We start from the raw sequence: 21,101 nt of genomic DNA on the forward strand, positions 1-21,101 counted from the left end.
TAATTTGCACCAAGTAGGGAGATCCCTGTAGAATTTGGTTCGCAATATTTTTTAGTGTCTTAAAAGTTGCTACTTGCTTGGCTGAGTACTTCCATGAAAACAGGAACAATGACGAGACTTCAATTAATATTGATAGACAAGAGATACCATGAAGTTATTGGTTTTGGTATCTGTGATCTATTATACGAAATAATGGAGAGATGGATCAAGATGTGTGATAGAATTAGAGCTGGTTTGATAAAAAGGAGAGGTGTTTTTGGGATATCATGTGACCTACAAATACTTTGTTGATTTAAAGGAAAAGTTTATAGAATGGCTTCAAGGCCTCTAGTTTTGCATGACTATGAATGTTAGAGTGTAAAAAGGGTCTAGAACCTGTCAAAAAAATGAGAATGCTAAGATGAATGCATGGTGAAATTAGGAAGGATAGCATGAGAAATGAAAGAGTTGTAATGGTTACACTAATTAAGAACAAAATGATGGAGGAAAAATTAAGATGGTAGAAATATTATACAACACAGACCTCAGGGGGCTTCTATAACAATGGGAAGGGTACTTCAATTTCTGCTGAAGGACAGAGAAAAAGGAGAAGACATAGCATAACATGAATAGATCTTTTGAGAAAGTATATGGAAAATCCTGTAATTAGATTACAGCTGGTTGTAAGCAGGAATGCTTGGCAAATGAGGATCAATAAAGCTAACCCCAAATATTTGGAAGAATGCTGGATGGTTATGGTCATGGTAAGAGTTGCAAGTTTCTTCCCTAACCTATTGCATTCTCTGGGTTGTCTTCTTGGAAACAATGCTGTAAATGTGTCTATTGACCATATCAAGAGTAACATGAATGTAGGTGGCCTGGGATTTAGATAGGATGGGGCCGCTAAGACATTATATTAGTGAGATAACCAGCCATCCATATAAGTTTGTCTGACCTTAGCCGCTCTTTACCTTGTTTTTCCTTGCTTTTCTTTTGTTGGCTCTTTAGGTGAAGCTTATCATAATTTATATAAAGGAAATCTTTCTTCACAGTCTTTTTCTGTACTCTAGTAGTCACAGATGGCAACATGAACATTTCTTTATAAATATTTTGTTTCACACATTTCACAATTTCGGTACACTTTTTCTAAGATCACTATCAACATTATCAGAGCTAATGCCAGGGTTTGAAAGGTGCATGTTTGGAGAATTTCTTTCTCTATATTGTTTTTAACGCAAAGCAAAAGGGTAATTGAAACTGCATACTATTTTTTGTTACTATATTTTTTACACAATATATGAAATCACCAATGGGATTTCTGAAATCTTGAAGTTTTGAAGTTAAAATTGTTTTATAAGTTCCAGTGGCAGTTACAGACACTTTTTTTATTTTTTTTAGTTTTAATTCTTTTGCTTGCATGCAGGACATATATTCTATTACTTTGTCGAAACATATCTTGAGCAAATTTTCTGTCACCATGCCTGCGGATTTTCCGGTTGGACCCTTCTCTCCCTTAGATAATTCTCATAGAGTTTGGGAAGATCCATCCTTTATCAAGTGGAGAAAGTGTGATGCACATGTGCCACTGCACTCACATGATTCAGTTGAAGGTGAGCACACCCCATTCTACACCAACTGTACGTCAATTCCGTGTACTAAAATTTTAGCTTGGTTAGATTTTTCTCCATTACTTAAGTAGGTCAACTAAGTAAACTCCTCATGATCATAGCTTGATAGTTTGACAATTCTTTTGTGAAGGACATGTGATGTGCATGTTATTTTGTTAACAAAAATTTACAATTCATGATTCAATAGGCTGATGTCTTCTGTGGCTTCTTGTTTTGACCATAGAACTTGAGGAGTGAATCTGGACTGGATTTTATATTGCAGAGTCCATTTCTAGATGTGGGCAGATAAACGTGTCATATGGATTTAAACCATTGACATTTGCACATTGCACAGGAATATGCAGTATTTCTTCTATTCCTTTTGAGTATCAAAGTGGTGATTATTCCTGACTACAGATATGCTAGTATTTTTCACTCTGAGTGTAGCAACGAATAAGTTGTATGTCTGGATCCTATTCCTTCAGTTCATTGTATCCATTTTTCATCATGTCTGTGAATTTGTTGTGTTCCATGTCTCTCATCTTGCCATTGTTCAGCTTTGCCCTGGACTTTGTCATGGATGTTCCCTTGTGTAATACTTAGGGTGCTGACTGATATCAGTCAATAACCTCTATTAAGAAAATTTCCTGCAGCTAATGCTGTCAAAGTCTTGAAGCTATTTGTGCAATGATCTATATTATCCTGAACAGGATCTCTTAGATATTGGTATGAGCGCAGCAAGGTGGATTTGCTGAATTCAAATTCAGCTGTATGGAATGATGATGCTGTTTTTGCTTCCCTGGAGAGTGCTGCTTTCTGGGTCAAGGGCTTACCTTTTGTAAAGTCTTTAAGTGGGCACTGGAAGTTCTTTTTGGCCTCTTCTCCTACAAGTGTTCCAGCAAACTTTTGTGATAGCAGTTATGATGATTCTCTTTGGGAAACACTACCAGGCAAGTATTCATGACTTAAAAGTTGTTAATATCCATTATATATACAAGTCATTGTTGGTTGTTTTCTTTGTATTTTTAACTTATTATAGTATTACTTCAAAATTTTCCCTAGATCTCATTGATTCTAATATGCAGTTCAATACCTAGTAGATGAACTCGAATTTCAAGAAAAAATGTTAATTGTTGAATATATTATTTTAGCAAAATGAAAGGGCTGCAAAACATGCCTAATCGTTAACTTTCAGAAGTATGGGCTGGTAAATCCTTGTAAAATGGATACCTTTTAATAATAGATAGTTTCATAGAAAACAAGATCAGCAACGAAATGACTAGTGCTAATGTTTAATTGGTTAAACTAGCGGAAAGAGATAGAACCGCCAGTGGTTCATTATTTCGTTTTGGTCCTTTTAGCTTTACCTTTTTCCTTTTTTCTTCAGTTTTTATGCTTTTATGAACGTTGTAATAGTATTAATTCGTTAGCCTTTTGGAATGTTGAGTAAAGTTGGTCCATTTCTATACTCTTGATAAAATATATGTACTATCTGTTCTATCAATTTGTGAAGGTGCAAACTGACCAAAACATGTCAGCACCTGGAAGTAAACATTCCAGGTCCTTTGATTATTAAATTAATATAAGATTGATAGATTTCGAGCTATTTCATTTTGCACACACTTTTGTTAATATGTAGCTGTATCATTTGAATATTTCTGTTTATTATCTTTCTAAAGTCTATAAACCTATGTCTTGATTTTTTTTTTTCTTAATCATACAAATGGGATTTCTTTACTCTCCATCCTTAGCAAGAATTATAAAACCGAAGTACAAGACTAGTATATACCACCAGTATTGGCCCATATCGTCCCATATCAATACAGGAACTGTCTTGTCATGGCTGAATTGTAAGAACATACAGGCCCGCACTGTGGGACATGCCATACTGGTTCATGACCTATACTAGCCTGTATTGTGTTTCTTTTTTTTAATAAAAAAATTAAATCCTTGTTTACTTGTGCTATATTAGGGGTGTAAATTAAGTAATTGTCACAGTCTGTGTTCTCTCTCCCGCTTCGCTTAAACACTTGCACACATGCTTTTATTCTAGAGGACCTTTCTGATATGATTGTGCTTTGTTAAGGCAGTTCCTTCAAATTGGCAGACGCATGGTTTTGATTGTCCTATCTATACAAATATTCCTTATCCATTTCCTATGAATCCACCCTATGTTCCTCCAGACAATCCCACGGGCTGTTATAGGAAATATTTTCACATTCCAAGAGAATGGAGAGGTATGTTTTGCATACATTTTTTTGTATCTTATTTATGTAATATTTTCTTTCTTATTGATATTTTCTTCCCTTTTGTAATATATGCCAGTTAACATACTTATATGGATGTATCTCTTATTTATTTTGATTGTTGTCACAAGCTATTTAAAATGTTCAAATGCATTCTTGGCTATTTGGTCAATTCTGGATCTTTGATATTCCATTATATCTTTTGATGCACTAAAAAAGAAAATTAAAGAAATAAAGAAAGGAAAGAAATGGAATGGGAGATGTGATAAGCACATTCTAGTCAACCGAACTATACAAATGTTTTTCCCTGTAGAAGTGAAAATGTGAGGAGAAGACTACTAGTAAGAGAAAACTATATAGGCTTCTTTGTTATACACTTAAAAGGGGTGCTTTTGAAGTATGTAATAAGTTTTGCTTTAGTAGAAAATTGATCCAAGAGGATCACTAAACTTGATGTAGATCACTTTAACCACTGTAGCTTAAGGTTGAATGGGGTCTAGAAGCAATCTGCCACATCGTTAAGTTGAATCCTACGTCAAAATTCTGGAAGCCATAACGTGGCCATAAGATGCCCAATTACGATCATTTTTTTTATTTAAATTAGATAATTGTTTGAGATCTACAATGTGGCACCATCTCCTAATGTGGGTGGTGCAGCCAATGATAAGGTCCACCTTCCATTATTTGGTCCCGAAATAAGCTTGTCAAATTGAATTTTTTTACTCTGACTGAGTGTATCTTCCAATTCAAGAAGAATTTGGCAGAGTGACAGCAAGCAAAGTTGATGTCAAAGTTGAAATTTACTTTCCATAGGATTTTAGCTTCATTGTGTTTATTTCTACTAGTCCTGTCTATTTTAGAAAGCTAGTTTTATTCGAACTAAGAGAGGAATCTGGCCCGAATTGTGCAAGGGCAATCCTCACTATTGTACATAGAGCCTGTGTTTCTCAGTTTATGAATCATCAACAAAAGAAAATTTGACTTAGACCCTATTTTTGTCAGTCTCTCTCCTTTTTTTCCCTAAAATTTCTTGAGAGATTTGAGTTTGTGTGGGTTAAGGGAATTACTTTCTTCTCCCTAATCAGATCAAAAATTTATCCAAAACTTTAGTCATGAAAGTTTAACTTCACTTTTAGACTTGATAAACATATGAAAATCTGGAGCCATTAGATTAAGATGTGATGGTTGTATCTTCTTTCCTGAGTAAATATCATTATTATCTGATAATACTTTATAATGTAGAAATGCTTATGCAGTTAACTAATAAATAATATACTGTATATTATTAGATATTTATATCTTGAGTTATATTGAGCCAAACATGAGCAAATTGGACATAACTCATGCTCGCTTACTAATTTTCCAACTCAAAGTTTTAGCTCGTTTTGCTTGTTTACAAGATTAGCGCAAGCTTCTCACAAACAACTCATTTATTAGACAGCCCTATCCACGGTAGTCTTCTAGTCCATTTTAATCTATACTTTAACAAGGTTTTCTTTCACCTATATAGTGTGTCTTACTCCTTGAGAAGCACCCAGTAGTTGAACATAGATGATACAAAGGCCAACAGAGTGTAGCAATAGCAATAAAATTTCCTTGACTTCATTTCTATGTAGATCTCTAGAAGTAACATTTGATTGAGCCATTGGAGTTTTTCTTCAACCACCTACTAAGTGTTCAAATCCATTGGAAAGAAATGGGATAGTTTTTATTTTCTTACAATACAACCTTCAGTAAAAATTCCATATTTGGCTGTCATTCTACTGATAGCCTCAACTTCCAATTTGCAACAACATTAGAGAAGATGGTATTATCCATTTCAGCAAAGCCACCTTAAAATACATGTCTACTTTATTGTCAAATATACCATGTTACAACTATTAGGGATTAGGGTGCTCTTCATAACACCTGTCTAGTTCTTGATACGAGAATGAATTGACCATCAAAAACATCTTCTCAGTTTATATTTAAGATCTTTAGGAACAACAGTCACACGCAATGCTAAACACTCTTTTTGTAGAATTTCTTTTACATGTTATAGTATTTATTAAAGGATGAGGTAATGGCATATCAATTTGGTTCTCCTGAAATGTATAGAATTTCTTATCTTAGTTATATGTGAGCTTTTGTGTTGTTTTGGTTGCTACTATGAACCCCCACTGCATGGTTGCTTTGGCAATGTGGTGGTGATGCCCAGAGTTGCTGATGCTTGGCTTTTGCTCTTAATGCAAGATTTTAACTTTGGAACTATTTCTGCATGACCTTGATATGTTTCATTGCTATATTTCTTCATTCTGACTTGCTCCATATTTGCCTTTTGCTATGTAAACCTCTCTTGATTTTTAGGCTATGGTTTACGTTTTAAGGCAAACACGTGACTTGGAAAGCTTTTCTAAATAGAACACAACTATTAGTTAAACAACATATGTATATATGATATGGACAATGGAAATGAACTAGAAAAGCATCCCTAGGATGGCTAAATTTTATTTAAGAAAACTAATTTAAGTAGGGAATATCTCTGTATACCAGTGAAATAATGAAATTTTATAGTTTTCATTTCATTATGTGGAATATGTACTAATCCATAAATCCCATAATCGAAAAAAGGAAAACTATCACAAGCTTACAACAAATCACAACAAGGTGATTGACTGATTGTTTGATTTCAAATTTGAATTTTAAACTTGAATTTTAAATTTGAATTTAATTTTGAAAATAATCAAATTTTCCTGCTACTCCATTTGGAGCTTCAGCATTCTTTACACCCTATGAAGATAAAAATCAAAATTATTCATAACCAAAAGCTTTGATAAACATATCAGTTTGTTGTTTACTGGTTGGAATATAATTGTGTGGTGCTACTTGGTCTAGCATCCTCCATCTAGGTTTGGAACTTCCTTCCAAATTCTGACCCAAATTCTTATCATATAGGAGTTAGGTTAGGTTTAGGTCTAAGTAGGACTTCCTAAGACCTATCACTTCTATGAGTCAGGTATATGTATGTGAAACACTCATTGGTTCTAAATAAGATATGAATAGGGTTTGGGATGGTGTAGGAGTGGATTGGAGCAGTGTTCTTGGAGGTCAGGATGGTGCTAGTGTTAGCCTTGATTGCTTTATTGTCACTGGTGGTGGGGGAAGGGTCATGTGGTTATAAATGTTAAATGAGGCCAGGAGAGTCAAACAAGAAAAGGGAAGAGAAATTAGAAGAATTTTATATAAAGAAGGAAATTTTAAAGTGAGATATTTCGAGGGCACAGTCTAATGAGTGACTGGTGAAATAGCGGGATGATTTTATGAAGATGGAGTTTAAATCAAGAGGAGGGGTGTGGGATCAAAGAAATTATGTAGTAATTATAAGGGGCAAAGAATGAGTGGAAGCCTACATGTCAAAATAAGAGAGGGAGAGAGATGAAGAGTTACTAAGGGATGGGCAGAAGGTATTAGAGACATGTGGCATGAGAACAGGAGGTGGGAGGTGAGGGTGATTTGTGGGACTTCGAGATAAGAAGCGGGGCTTAGTGTGGGAAATCAGTGTTGGGAGTAGCCTGATGCAAAGGCTAGTGGCCTTAGGGGCATGATACAAAGAAGGGCCAGGGTAGCCAATGTTATGAAGGGTGTCAATAACAGGAGGTATAAAGGGGAGGATAGGGCTTGAGTTTTCAAAGAAGATATATAAGGGGATTAAAGATTTGGTAGGTCCAGTTCTCTTAATGTCATTACAAGGAAATAAAAATCTTCAAGAAATGACATATACACTTTATAAAATTTCATACACAGATGGTGATATATTATGTTCAGGTTGGCTGCAAAGTTACTAGATCTAAACCAAGACCTGAATTTTATTCTGTCCTTCATTGGATCCATTCCTGGCCTGTAAGTCTACAAGTCAGGATATGGTCTGCATTTGCATGTCTTAGTGAGTAGTGGCAACTCGCAATTACGTGCAATCTGGCTAAGAGGTCTGAAAGATATTGCTACAATATCTTGTAGTGATGTTTTAGTGTCTTGTCTAAAACTAATGCATCGGGCTAGTGGAAATTTTCATGTATAATTCAGTCTTTTGATCCAAGGTAGCTCGAGAAAGGGGTCAAACGGAAAAAAAATTTATTGAATTGTTAGTTTGGTGAGTTGGAGAATTGTCTTTTCATGAATGCTGTCTAAATTATTTGAAACCCATGGTTTGTTGCAAGGTCTTAAATCCCGTGGGGCAAAGGTGTCCTAGTTTCTCCATAGAACGGGATGTCCCGTTGTCCCGTCCCATCCCGACAGTAGTTCCGGTCATGCATCCCGGTGGATATCCTTTATCTTTCTCTTCTTCTTTTTTTCTTTCTTTCTTTCTTCTTTTCTTTCTTTTCCTCTATCTTCCTTTTTTTCCTTTCTTTTTTCTTTCTTTTTCTTCTCCCTTCATTTCCTTTTTTTTCATTTTTCTTATTCTTTCCTTTCTTTTTTTTTTCTTCTTGTTTCTTCTTCTCTCCTGTGTGGATGGATTTTGGTGTCTCGAGCCTATCCTGATCCCATTTTCTCATAGGAACGGGATGAGACAACTGGGACACCCCCCCGTCCCACTGGGATGTAAAACCTTGGTTTGCTGCCAGCTTCCTGGTAAGTATAAATTTGTAGTATATGTAGCTCCAAAATGAGCATTGATGATTATATTGGCCCATTTCAAATTTGATCAATAATCATTTATGTAGTTTGTGATGTTGTGTTTTTATAATTATGAGTTAGATGTACTGGTTTAAACACCTCTGCTTACAAAACATGGAAAGCAGAACAACCTCACTGGTAGATAGGCATCTTTCTTTACCCAAGTAAATCTCTATGAGGACTAGATGCTATCTATAGGATCTTTTGATGTAGTGTGCGATTTTTTTTTATTGGGCTTGATATGATTACGCTATATATGCTTGAAGAACACTCCAAATTAGGGTTCACCGTATCGGGTCGAACCGCCCGGTACGAGGCGTACCGAGCCGGACCGGTACTTTACCGGTCCGGTTCGGACCTTTTTTTCGAAAAACTCCCCGAACCGCACCGAACCGCTCGGTTCGGTCCGGTTCGTTTTCATACCGCCCAAAACCGGATGGTATGGATCGGTTCGGTCTGGTTTGGCGTGAACCGAACCGTGCCGATATGCCCATATGCATAAAGTGGAGAGGGGGGAGGGGGGTGGGGTCGGAGACTTTTTAAATCATTAAGCTTGTTTAGAATTCTCTGAGAAGTCTCAGAGAACTCCCGAGGACCCGAAGCTTATGAAGGTCTCAACGAAACCGTTGAGACCTTCGAAAAATTAGAAAAAAAGAAAAAAATTTCGTCAAATTGTAGGAGTGGTTCGAGGAGAGGCTGATCTTTGGTCGGAGATAAGATAATGTGTTATTTTTTTAGTAAATATTTTTTTTTTATTTTTGTTGTTAAAAATAGGATAAGAATGAGAAAGAATGAAAATAAGAGAAAATCATATGATTTTGGGATGATTTAATTATATGTGATAGATCTTTGGAAGATCTACACGATGACACTAAAATTGTTAATTTTCGTTAATTATATATTTTTTAAATATTTTTAAATATTTATTTATTTAAAATAAAAAAATTAAATTTTAGGAAAAAAAATCAGAGTTTGGGAATCATGTTTAGAATGATTCAAGCTACTTAAATCTAATTTCAAATTTTTTTCAAATATTTAAAATTAAAAAAATTATTTTTTTAATTATTTAAATTAAAAAATTTAATTATAAAATAAAAAATATATAAAAATAGTGTTATATTTTAGTTAATTTAAAAATATTATTTGAAGCATATAACATATTTATTTTGAATTTATAAGTTTTAAAATAATTATTAAAATTATTTTAAAATTATATATAATTATTTTAATTATCGTTAAACTATCGTGTTTTGTTGTACTTGCATATATTTATAAGAAAAAAATTTAGAGTATGACGTTCGTTCACTTTAATTAATCAGCTATTTTATAGTATATATTTATTTATATAAAATTATTAAAAAATTAAAAAAATAAAAAATCAGTGTTAGTTTTGAAATTGAGAATAATGTTTAGAATGATTCAAAACAATTGAAATATTTGAATCTAACTTGAGATTTTTTTGAAATTTTTTTTGTAAATATTTAAATAGTAAGAAATGTTATCAAATAAAAAATATATGTATTTAGTGTTATATTACAGGTAATTCGAAATAATTAGTATTTTGTTATACCTGCAGAAATGAGTAAGAAGAAAGATTCAGAGCGTGACATCGGTTGGGATTATGGCGAGATGCTCTCGGCTTAGCATCATTGAAGATGCAAATGGTGCAACACAGAGTTCAAGAGAGAAGGGGTGACTAGGTTGAAGCAGCATCTGACTGGTGGTTATCCTGATGTGTCTATGTGTCGGAAATATTCGCAAGAGGTCCGACAATTGATGAAAAAGTACTTTGCTGATTCGAAAGCAGCGAAGAAAAGGGCAAAGCAGAAAAAGATCGAAGTAGATCGTCGAGCTGCAGAGCCATCTTCTTATCACTCTAGAGAGTCAGAGGAGGCTTTTGCTCCAGATGATGAGGAGGCACAGATTGAGGCTGCCATTTAGACGAGCTTAGCGGATCAGTACTGGCAGGAGGAGATGGCCCGGTATAGAGAGCGATTTGGACCATCATGCTACGAATCAGGATCTGGATCAGCGACTGGTAGGAGAAAATTCGAGTTAAGGAGGACTACCTCAGTCAGAGAGCCTGGTGGTAGAGGGAGTAGACGCAGCATGTCTTCTTTGTTGGGAGCTTTTGACAATAGGAAGAGGTCCTCCAGAGATATTCCAGCAAGAGCCAGCATTCAGGATTTGGATCCACATGCTTTGTCCAGCAAGGATTCAAAGCAGCAGAGAATTGATAGTATGCTGAAAAAAGATAAGAAGAAGGATATGTGGTGAGCTATTGGATCATGGTTTCATTTCAGTCATATTCCAGCAAATGCAGGAGCCAATCCTTACTACCGATCTGCTATTTTAGCCATAGAGGTTGCTGGCCAGGGTGTAGATCCTGCAGGATCTAAGGACATCTATGGTCAGCTTCTTGACAGCAATAAGGAGGATCTGCAGAGATGGATTGCTTCTTACAAAAATAAATGGCCTACATACGGTTTGACAGTGATGTGTGATGGTTGGACAGGTCCTACAAGGCGGAGCATCATTAATTTTTTGACATACTGTGATAGAAAAATATTTTTTCACAAATCAATCGATGCTTCAGATAAGATGCACGATGCCACATATATCCTTGGTCTGATGGAGGAGGTGATTGATTCAATGGGTGAGCAGCATGTCGTGCAGGTCATTACAGATAACGGACCACAATATAAGGCTGCCGGAGAGTTGCTGATGGAGCAGCGATCGCAGATATACTGGACCCCATGTGCTGCACATTGCATTGATTTTATATTGATGGATATCGAAAAGATTCGCAGGGTGCAGCAGGTAGTGGAGATTGTCCAGACCATTACTAGATTCATCTACAACCACACATGGGTTCTTTCATTGATGCGGACGTATACTGGAGGGGAGATCTTACGACCGGATATCATACGGTTTGCTACCAACTACATAGCACTTGATAGTTTTTTTCAGAAGAAAACAGCCCTACGTCAGATGTTTGTCAGTGCCGAGTGGCAGGAGAGCAGATATGCGAGGGCCGGCACTGATGGAAGTCATGTGGAGAACTTGATGACGAGTCAGTCATTTTGACAGCGGGCTGAGAAGATAGTGAAGGCTATCAAGCCTTTATATGAGGTGCTTCACATCGTGGATAGCGAGAGATACCCCCAGATAGGCTTCTTATATTACATGATGGAGAGGGCAAAGAAACAGATCAGTGAGAATGATCTCAAGCATGCTCAAGAATTCATTAACATTATTGAGCACCGTTGAGACTATCAGATGGGCAGAGATTTGCATCTAACTGGTAAGTTTGGATTTAAGAATGTTTTACAATATTTTTTTGAAGCGTGAAAATAAAATTATGCTTAATCAGTCTTAAAATTTATCTGCAGCTTATTACTTGAATCCGAGATTTCAGTATATTATTCCGGGGATAGATATGGATAGCGAGCTTCTTGCTGCTCTTCGCAATGTCATATATAAGATGGTGCCCGATCCAGAAATCGCATCGTTGTGTCTGCAAGAGGTATGCTAGTTTAAAACAGATGTAATTGAATTGAATTTGATCTGATATATTTATAAATAATAAATATATTTTGTTTCAGACGAAATAGTTTAGAGAGGGATCAGACAGTTTTGGAGTCCCATCAGCTGTCGTAAGCAAAAAGCAGATGAATCCAGATAAATTACGTTCAATAATGAGCAATGTAGATTGATATATAAATTTGCTTAATAATATCATCAAATTTGATATGTAATTTTGCTTTTGTAGCTGAATGATGGATTCATTTTGGAACGTCAGCAGAAAATTTGAGATATATGACTGTCCGTATTCTTTCTCAGACGGTCTCTGCTAGTGGCTGTAAGCGCAATTAATCCACTTTCGTCTTTATCCACAGCAAACAGAGAAATCGTCTGACACAAAAATGCCTCGACGATCTTGTATATGTTCACTACAATCTGAGGTTGAGACTAAAATATATTCAAGAGGAAGTTCAGTTGAAGTACACTGATCTGACGAGGATGACGATCCGATCATCGGATGGCTTGCAGGTCAGCAGCAGGAGCCAGAGCTTGATGAGTCAGGATCCCCTCCACGACCAGCTAGTGTGGTGGCGAGGGAGATCAGGGTGGATCCAGGGCAATGGGCAAAAAAAAAAATTCCACATAGGGTTCCAGCTGATCAGCCACAGTCTGAGGGGACACAAGGGACTCATTCATCACATGACTCGCTATCCGATACATCTTTCTAGAGATTCGAGCGATAGATGTATAGACGATCTTCCCAGCAGCCAGCAAGAAGGCATCCATCCTCCCAATCACAGGAAACTCAGTCACAGAGGGGCACAAGGGGGGAAAGAAAAAGACAGTTGTACGTGCACCACTCTCGAGAGTATAGGAGCTATCTGGTTCAGATACGGACACCAGGGAGAGTGATGATGATACTAGTAGTAGTAGCCATGGATCTGATGATCAGGGAGGAATTGGAGGATAGGAGACCACCGTTTATGAGACATAGCCACAGGGTGATATTCGATTCATCGGTGAGTCTCAATTTACGCATGTCACACAGGATAGGGATCATAGTGGACGAGTCGGTAGAGATTGTGGGGAGCCAATTTCATATAGACGACGGGCTCCTAGAGGTTGTCCAGCATATGATGCAGCTGCGGACGATCTTGCACGTGGAGTAGGGCCCATGAATGTATCTGGATCATCCTCGCATTATGGATCCTATTATTCACAGCCACCTTATGATCCATATGCATATGGTGCATCCGAGGCATCATCTTCTAGTGGTTACTACCTTATGCAGTTTGGAGCATCTTACGGATCAGATTTTGCTACTGGCATATTTGGATGGACTCCTCCACAACCGTACCATCATCTCGAGGATACTTCTTAGAGTCAGAATTTTAGCGAGAGGTCTGAGATGTCTTACAATCCAAAGAGGATGCCTTATGGGATGATGAATATTCGAGAGTACGGTGCAGCTTGGCTAGAGGGTTGGACTGATGTCCCTTCAGACTATATTGATGATCCAGACATCTACGAGCGTCATAGACACTCGACAAGAAATTAAATGTAGAGTACATCTTAAGGTTCGTATATCAGTTATTGTGCTTTGTACTTAAATATTTAGATACATTTTAATGCGCATTTTATATATATATTTTTTAGTTTTAAGATAACATAGTTGAAATATAATGTAAATAAATATATGTTTGAAATTTTGGATCAAGAGTCTTTGTACCGCAACCTAACTCCAAATTGAACCCAAATATGTCAATAATATGCAATATAATGCTATATTGAGGTTGTATTTATCAATTATTAACTTCAAAAATTCAAAAAAAAAAGAAAATCGAAAAAAATATTGTGTACCAGTACCGGACCGGTATGCCTAGACGTACCGTATGTCGGTACGGTACTGTACCATACCAGTCCGGCACCGGTACGCTGTCCGGTACCAGTACAGCGAACCTTGCTCCAAACTATGCATATATTAAGCTTGTTTGTTACATATGCTATGGACTCCTATATTACTAGTCAATCATTCAAATCTTGGGGGATGCAGCCATGCTGGGTTTTTTATGCAATGGGATTTGTCACCATCCCACCTTGTCCTGACACTTGAGAAAGTGCCCATTCCCGAGTACCACTGGACATTCCATTGGGACTTGAATAATTGTTACTAGGTACATGTGTTCATCTGATATGCAAGTAATACTTGGTAATCTACACAAGCTTAACTTAAAGCCTGATTTATCCTCTTTGTATTATGTTCCTTAATAAGTTGGGCGGCTTCCCTTCCATCAAATAAAAATAAAAAAAGATCCATCAGGAAAAATTTGGATAAAAATTTGTGCATGAGGCTCATTATGTTAATGAGTTAATCTTCCCATGTAGAAACATCATATCCACCTTATGGGGAAAGAAATTAAGTCCCTTGTTTCAGTATACACTTAAATAAGTACAAGATCTGAACTTCTAGAAGACATGTGAAGGTTTGATCATGCTTTGCTTATTGCAATAGTAGGAGTTCATGCTACAAATGTAGCTTATTCTGGCTAAAGTCTCAACAAGCTGATTAAGTAGAATCACATAAAATTTCATCTATTTGAACAGGGTTCCCTTCATAATTTTCTAATTTATTTTCAAGCTTGGTCGAACTTAATAAATGAGATATATCTGTATGATTTCTCCTTTTTATTACCTTCATATAGACATATTGTTTGGTGACATGATTTGTATATATTTTGATGCTTTGGCTAGATGCTTCATAATTATTGATTGATCTAAAAGTGATAATTGATAGGTCGCCAAATCTTGCTGCATTTTGAGGCTGTTGATTCTTCCTTCTTTGCTTGGGTAAATGGAATCCTCATTGGATATAGGTGTGTGCTAAAAATATTGATGTTTTTATTAACCATACTGTTATAGCGTTGTGTTTTGCCTTTCACATAATTCTTGTTGACATTTAGATTTATTTTGTCTTCTTAATCCATTTGCAATAGATCCATTTGTGTTAATCTAATGCTCACTCTCACAACCTCTTTTCAGAAACTGATTTCATTGGAAGCATAATGATGTAACTTCTTGTGAAGTTTAGTAATTCTAAATTAAAAAGCTTTATTTGTTGGACAACTTTTAGATTTATAGCTTGTTATTCATTGACCATCATATACTTGATGCTGATGATATTATTTGAAAATTTTTAGCGTGAACAAGTTTTGGGCACTTGGGAGTGGCTATATAGGGTTGACACAACTAAGAGTAAATAATTGAAAGTTGCCACAGTTTGTTACTTTTTTGAAAAAATGCATATGTATATGTGGGGGGAGGATAAGGTCAAGCAAGATTACGGTAATGGGTTTCTAGGCCACGTAGAGTGCGGTCACTATTGATGGTTAGGAAAACTCAAGCATCATTACCTTTTTTAAGAATTGTTGTTTGTGCTGGATTTTAGTTATCTTGGGTTGGTCAAGATAGCAAATTTCTATTAAAAATGTGCTTGACTTAAAAAATATCAATATAGAGAAAACACAAGTAAGAAAATTCAGAAAAATATAGCAAATAAACTGGTAGGAATGCTGAAAAAAAAAAAAGCAAATCAATCAGTTGGTTATGCTTCAAGAAGCTTGAGCTCTGGTAAAGAGTACTTGAGATGGATTTCTTAAGCGGCAAGGCCTGCCTCACTTGATTGCTTATAAAAAAAAAAATAGCAAATACAAGCATTGTAATATGGAGATCTGAGTCATGTGATTGAGGAAGAAAAGGAGCTAACAGGCAAAGTAAGGGAAAAGTGATGGCAATGAGAGATGTATTATGCCTTATGGAAGTGTTTAGGAACCCAAACGTGTCAATCAGGTTGACCCCTCCAACCCAACACCTACGTTACATGATGACATTAGGTTTTGGGGCATGATAAAACCTATATTCTGCTAAAAAAAACTGCTGGAGTGATCCAACTGAGTTCTTCAGTTGTTTGAAGCAATTAAACTGCTTAAATTGGATGACTTGACCTACCGATTCAATTTATTAAGATAAAAGAGTAAAGCCCTACATTGTATTTGGAAGAGGATGCCATTACCAGACTTGAGGAGGTTGATGTTGAGATTGATGAGGATGCGGACATTGAAATTTGAGGACATGAATGCCAAAGCTGAAGAAGACACTGATGTATAGGAAGTGAAGGATACTGTTGCCAAATGAGAGGATGTTGCTGCTAGGGGAAGGAAATCGATACTAAGAGGAGGGAGATCTTATTCCACTATTCTTGTTTGGTTTAATCAAGGAGATATCCTTTCGGATGACAAATTTCTAGGTTGATAAATGGGGAGATCGGAGAAGAGCGTTCAATCTTAAGCTTTAGATAGGACTCTTGGAGAAACTCGGAATAATTAAGAGTATGGTCAGTTCAAGGTTTGGCAAAGGCTCGTAGGAAACCTAAAGGGGAAAAATATTTTACACCTTCACAAATGTTGGATCGACAAGGATCAAATAATGGAAAAAATAGTCAAACCATGATTGCCTTGCATCCAATTCAAAACCTATGACCCAGCCATGCTGTTTGGTCCGAGTTGGCTGCTTCAAATATTGTTATGGTATATTCATGCTAGTATCCCTTTTCTTGGAAGAACTCCCCCAAGCTGGGCTTGCACTTTCTTGCTCCTGTTATATCTCTTGCTTAGATCTAGTTGCTTAAGACTTAAAGATCTTCGTTTAAGCTAAGCTAGGTTAATGAAGGGAAGGTGGAAGAAATAGTTTCCATCGTAATGTGTTGTAGTCCAAGGGAAAGAAGGGAGAAGAGTATGGAGAAGGATTTTGTTTTTAGCCAAATGTGAGGGCATTTGAGAATAAAAGGGATCTTCAAAGAAATTTATTAGTACCGTATGGTACGATACATACTGTGTATTGAGACAAGCTTCCAGCATTTTTTATCACTACCAGTCATTAGCATCACTCTGAAATGAAATGGTATGGATTGGTAATGGATGGTATGAGGTGGCTTCACTTGGTTCAGACTAGTATAGGCCAGTTTCAACTTGTATACTGAACCGAACCTTGGTATCTTATGAGTAGTTTATTGGTATGGTCCAATTGGTATGGGTTGGTACATCGTATTAGTGTCAGAATTAATTTTAAGTTCAAACTTAGCCTGGAACATAAAACCGACACCGGCTGATTGGTACAGGTCGGCACATTATATTAGTGTTAGGATTAATTTTAAGGTCAAACTTAGCTTTGAATGTAAAACCGATATGGTCCGATCGGTATAGGTTAGTACATCCTATTAGCGTCAGAATTAATTCTAAGTTCGAACTTAGCCTTTACACTCTTAAAGTATATGTACTCGTGCTGTTCAAAACCTCGAACAATCCATGCTAAGAGATTAACCTTTTACATAAGGTTTATTATTTCAAGATGAAGTGCTGATCTTGTAGTGGTAGGAAATTATGAGCTAACGCAGGCAAAGATCTTGATGCACATCCATCACTAGAGTTATTGACTAAAGTAATAATCACAATCAGATAATCCATATGTCTCTTTTAGTCTCCCTCTCTACATATTTATTTTAGTACATAAATTTATATATGCACACACAAATATGCACATAGATACATACATATGCATGTGTTTATGTATCTATGACACCGCAAGAGTAGAGTATTTGTTGCTTTAGACAATTTCTCTATTAGAGTGGTCCTGCTCATCAACCAATACTATAAAAAAAAAATTCTTGCCACTGCTTTATATTTTAGTTTTCTAGTTTCACTTAGAGAAGTGCATTTAGTTATTAAGGATTCAAATAACTTTTTCCTTGATTAATGTCCTATTGATTGATATGGCAAATCTTGTCTAGATATGCTGTTCAATATTTTCCTCTACACTGGATAAATTTGTACAGAACTATGCTGAAAAGTCTCTGCATGTTTCCTGGTGATAACTTTAATTACTGTTTCTGCTAAAAATTTAAGGAAACTATGTTGTTTATGTGCTTATGCAGCCAGGATAGCAGACTACCTGCTGAATTCGATATCACGGATTGCTGCCATCCTTGTGATTCAGACAAGGAAAATGTTCTTGCTGTTCAAGTCATGAGATGGAGTGATGGTTCTTATTTAGAAGATCAAGACCATTGGTGGTTGTCTGGTATTCACCGAGATGTGCTTCTTCTATCAAAGCCACAGGTTTGTTTGCTTATCCTTGGTCTTTTTCTGTAGATTATATATATGTATCTATGTATACTTATACAACATTCCCATTTAAATTATTTATTTATGCATTTATCTGTGCAGACACTTACACATCCATGAATTATGTATGTATGCATGTGTGTGCCTAATTATGTTGGTAGGTATGTCTATAGTTATTCCATTCTGTTGAAAGTTGAAATACTAAAAAAATTAAGGCTTTTTCAATTCCTCCTAGAGAGTGCTGGCCTTCTATTCCATTAGATAGTCCGAGGCTCCGAGCACTTGGAATGTGTCCATTGTCCAAGCTTTTCTATATGTTTCTCACATCTCTTGTATATAAAGAACATGTATCAATACCACCACATGTTATTAGAGAAAGTAAACCATGAACTTGCCATCAATCACTATGTTCTTGCAAGTAAAGCTTAAAAATCCATGTGCTCAACCTTGACCATCCATTGCTAGGACCACCGTTCTCAAAAATTGCTACTTAATTTCCCATTAACATGGCTTCATAAACATCCAGTAAAATGTTTAATTGCGATTTGATCTACTTAATTGCTTAAACTATCATCTAGCATTTGTTTAGAAATAAATGTTGGGAAATAGTATGATATGATTCTATGGAATAACATTACATATTATAGTTTTTTGTTGCCATGCTAGGATAAAGACGAGCGAGGACATAACCTGCTATATGATTTTGTTCACTCTTTATTAAGGTCTGCCAAATCAGTACCAAGTGCCATACTAGGTGACTAGTATCAACCAGTATGGCACAATATCGGTTTGGTATTGTACCAACATGGTACGAAATAACATACGGGTCATTTGATTAGTGTGTCATAATCTTTTTTGCTTTTATTTTTTCATTTTTTTTTTTATTTTCAATTACTATTTTAATCATTGTGGTTGTTTAATTTAGGTTTTGATATTGTGTAGATGTCTTTTTTGTCATCAAATGGATTTGAAGTACTACCAATGCAATTGTAACATTACTAAAAGTATGAGTATGTATAATTAAGTATACATATAATATATATAATTGACTTAAAGTCTAAAATATGTATAAATATCTCAAATTTTGTAGGATGTCTATATCTTTTGCAGATGTTAGTATCCCAGTCACAATTCGGGCTTGGGATATTACTCTTTCTAGATAATCTACTCTATATCCCTGCATCACATAACCTACGCCTGCTGGTTAGCCACCTTGATAATGATCCTCTATTTGATACTCGATGGCCCTTTTGAAGGTCACGAAAGCAAAATCCAACCTGTAAACTGCCAAAGGCTGTGGAGGGTAGTAGCCGCTCGAATACAACACCTCAGATGAAGGATATCAATGCTGGTTATAGTTTGGCTGTGTAATAAGATCCAATGTATTACTTGAATTCAGGTACATCTCGGGATCCTACTTCACGTGCGAGGCTATCTTAGAAGTAAAACCATATCTTGAATTATCTTGAGGGGCCCATCTCCTGTATGCAATGATATCCTCATGGGCTTTACTAGGTTGTGCACCTTGGCCCCTATCCTATGTAGCACAATTGAACTAGGACTCATTGGTGAATGGAAGATCTTGGCCTACAAGTAATATGCAGCTGCGCATGTCCAGTGCTACCTTCTTGCCACCAGATGCATTGTTGCTTGAATTATCATTGTTATCATTGTTGTTATTGTGAGATGACCTAGGCAATTGGTCATCCAAAAACTCACTAGTGTTTGAATCAAGGTTTTAAGTTCCAATGGGATGTGGTTGTCCCGATCGTTTTGTCCTGTTTCTGTGAGAAAACAATACCTGGATGGGGTTGGGATTTTGAAACCCATCCATGCGGAGAGAGAAGAAGGGGAAAGGAAGAAAAGGAACGAAAGATGAAGAAAAGAAAAAAATGAAAGGAAAGAGAGAAAGGAAAGAAGGAAGAGAGGATAGAGAAAGAAGAAAAAAGAAATAAAGAAATAAAGGAAGGGTAAGAAAAAAATAAAGAGGAAAAAAAAGAAAAGAAGGTAGAAGAAAAGAAAGAAAGGGAGGAAGGAAAGAAAGAAGAAAAATAAAGTAAAAAAGAAAGAAAAAAAGATGAAAAAGAAAAAAATGGGAGAGAAACGGAGGATATCTATCTGGATGCATGACCAAGACCGCTGCTAGTATAGGGCAAGACAATAGACAATCTCGTTCCATGGATAAATAGGAACATCCCCATCTTGTGAGATTTAAAACATTGGTTTGAATAAGAGTGAACAAAATCCTTATACACTCTTTCTAATGGAACTGTAGTTTTCTTTCATTTCCTTTTCTTGCCTACATAAGGAATTGTCTTCTTTTACTGGATGCTCCTGCCTGTCAGGCTCTGTTGGGTGGTTCGACCGTGCTTACCATCCTAATTGGCCCTACCTATCTGGCTAGATTTGGCATTATGGTGGCATCCTCTTAGAATCTTTGTCACATCTTTGAGAGGGTCTCTTGGATATGGCGCCTTGTAATGATGATCGGCTCCCCTTGGTTGTTGTGGCTGCTTGCTTGGATGTGAGCATAGCATGTGTTGTTTTGCCTTGGATTCTGCATCCACCCTAGCCTCATTTGCTATGAAACTAGCCAGGCCAGAAGGAGATCTTGGCTCATCAAGCTATTGGTCCTCAAGCCCACCAATCATCGGATCCTCATTGTATATGAAATCATTGTGCAAAGGATCATCAAATGCAAAAAATCATGGAGTTACTTCAAAAAATACTTCTATAGCATCTATACATAATGATAATTTTTCATAATTTTTGTAATTATTTTGATATTTTTAATTAATTTTTATGTAATAAATTAATTAAAATATCTTAAAAATTAACTTTAATTTATATCAATGTGGAATCCTACCACAGATGCTACACATATTTTTATTTCAACTGACTATTGTTTTATTAAT

The 21,101-nt window shown here is 36.1% G+C and overlaps 1 protein-coding gene and 1 pseudogene across 3 annotated transcripts in view; both read left to right on the forward strand.

Moving 5' to 3' along the window:
• LOC105049109 (uncharacterized) overlaps positions 1 to 21,101 on the forward strand; it is a 42,803-nt gene that overhangs the window by 1,407 nt on the left and 20,295 nt on the right. For all 3 annotated transcript variants that reach the window (XM_010928668.3, XM_029265728.2, XM_019851856.3), the window contains exons 2-6: positions 1,403 to 1,589; positions 2,297 to 2,536; positions 3,677 to 3,823; positions 14,805 to 14,883; positions 17,997 to 18,180. In XM_010928668.3, coding sequence (XP_010926970.1) covers positions 1,457 to 1,589; positions 2,297 to 2,536; positions 3,677 to 3,823; positions 14,805 to 14,883; positions 17,997 to 18,180 — 783 coding nt within the window. In that variant the 5' untranslated portion in view covers positions 1,403 to 1,456. The remainder of the gene's footprint in view (positions 1 to 1,402; positions 1,590 to 2,296; positions 2,537 to 3,676; positions 3,824 to 14,804; positions 14,884 to 17,996; positions 18,181 to 21,101) is intronic.
• Positions 7,616 to 12,262, forward strand: LOC140859130 (uncharacterized; annotated as a pseudogene).

Source organism: Elaeis guineensis, chromosome 7 (genome assembly GCF_000442705.2).
Source record: "Elaeis guineensis isolate ETL-2024a chromosome 7, EG11, whole genome shotgun sequence".
In the NCBI taxonomy this organism is placed as follows: domain Eukaryota; kingdom Viridiplantae; phylum Streptophyta; class Magnoliopsida; order Arecales; family Arecaceae; genus Elaeis; species Elaeis guineensis.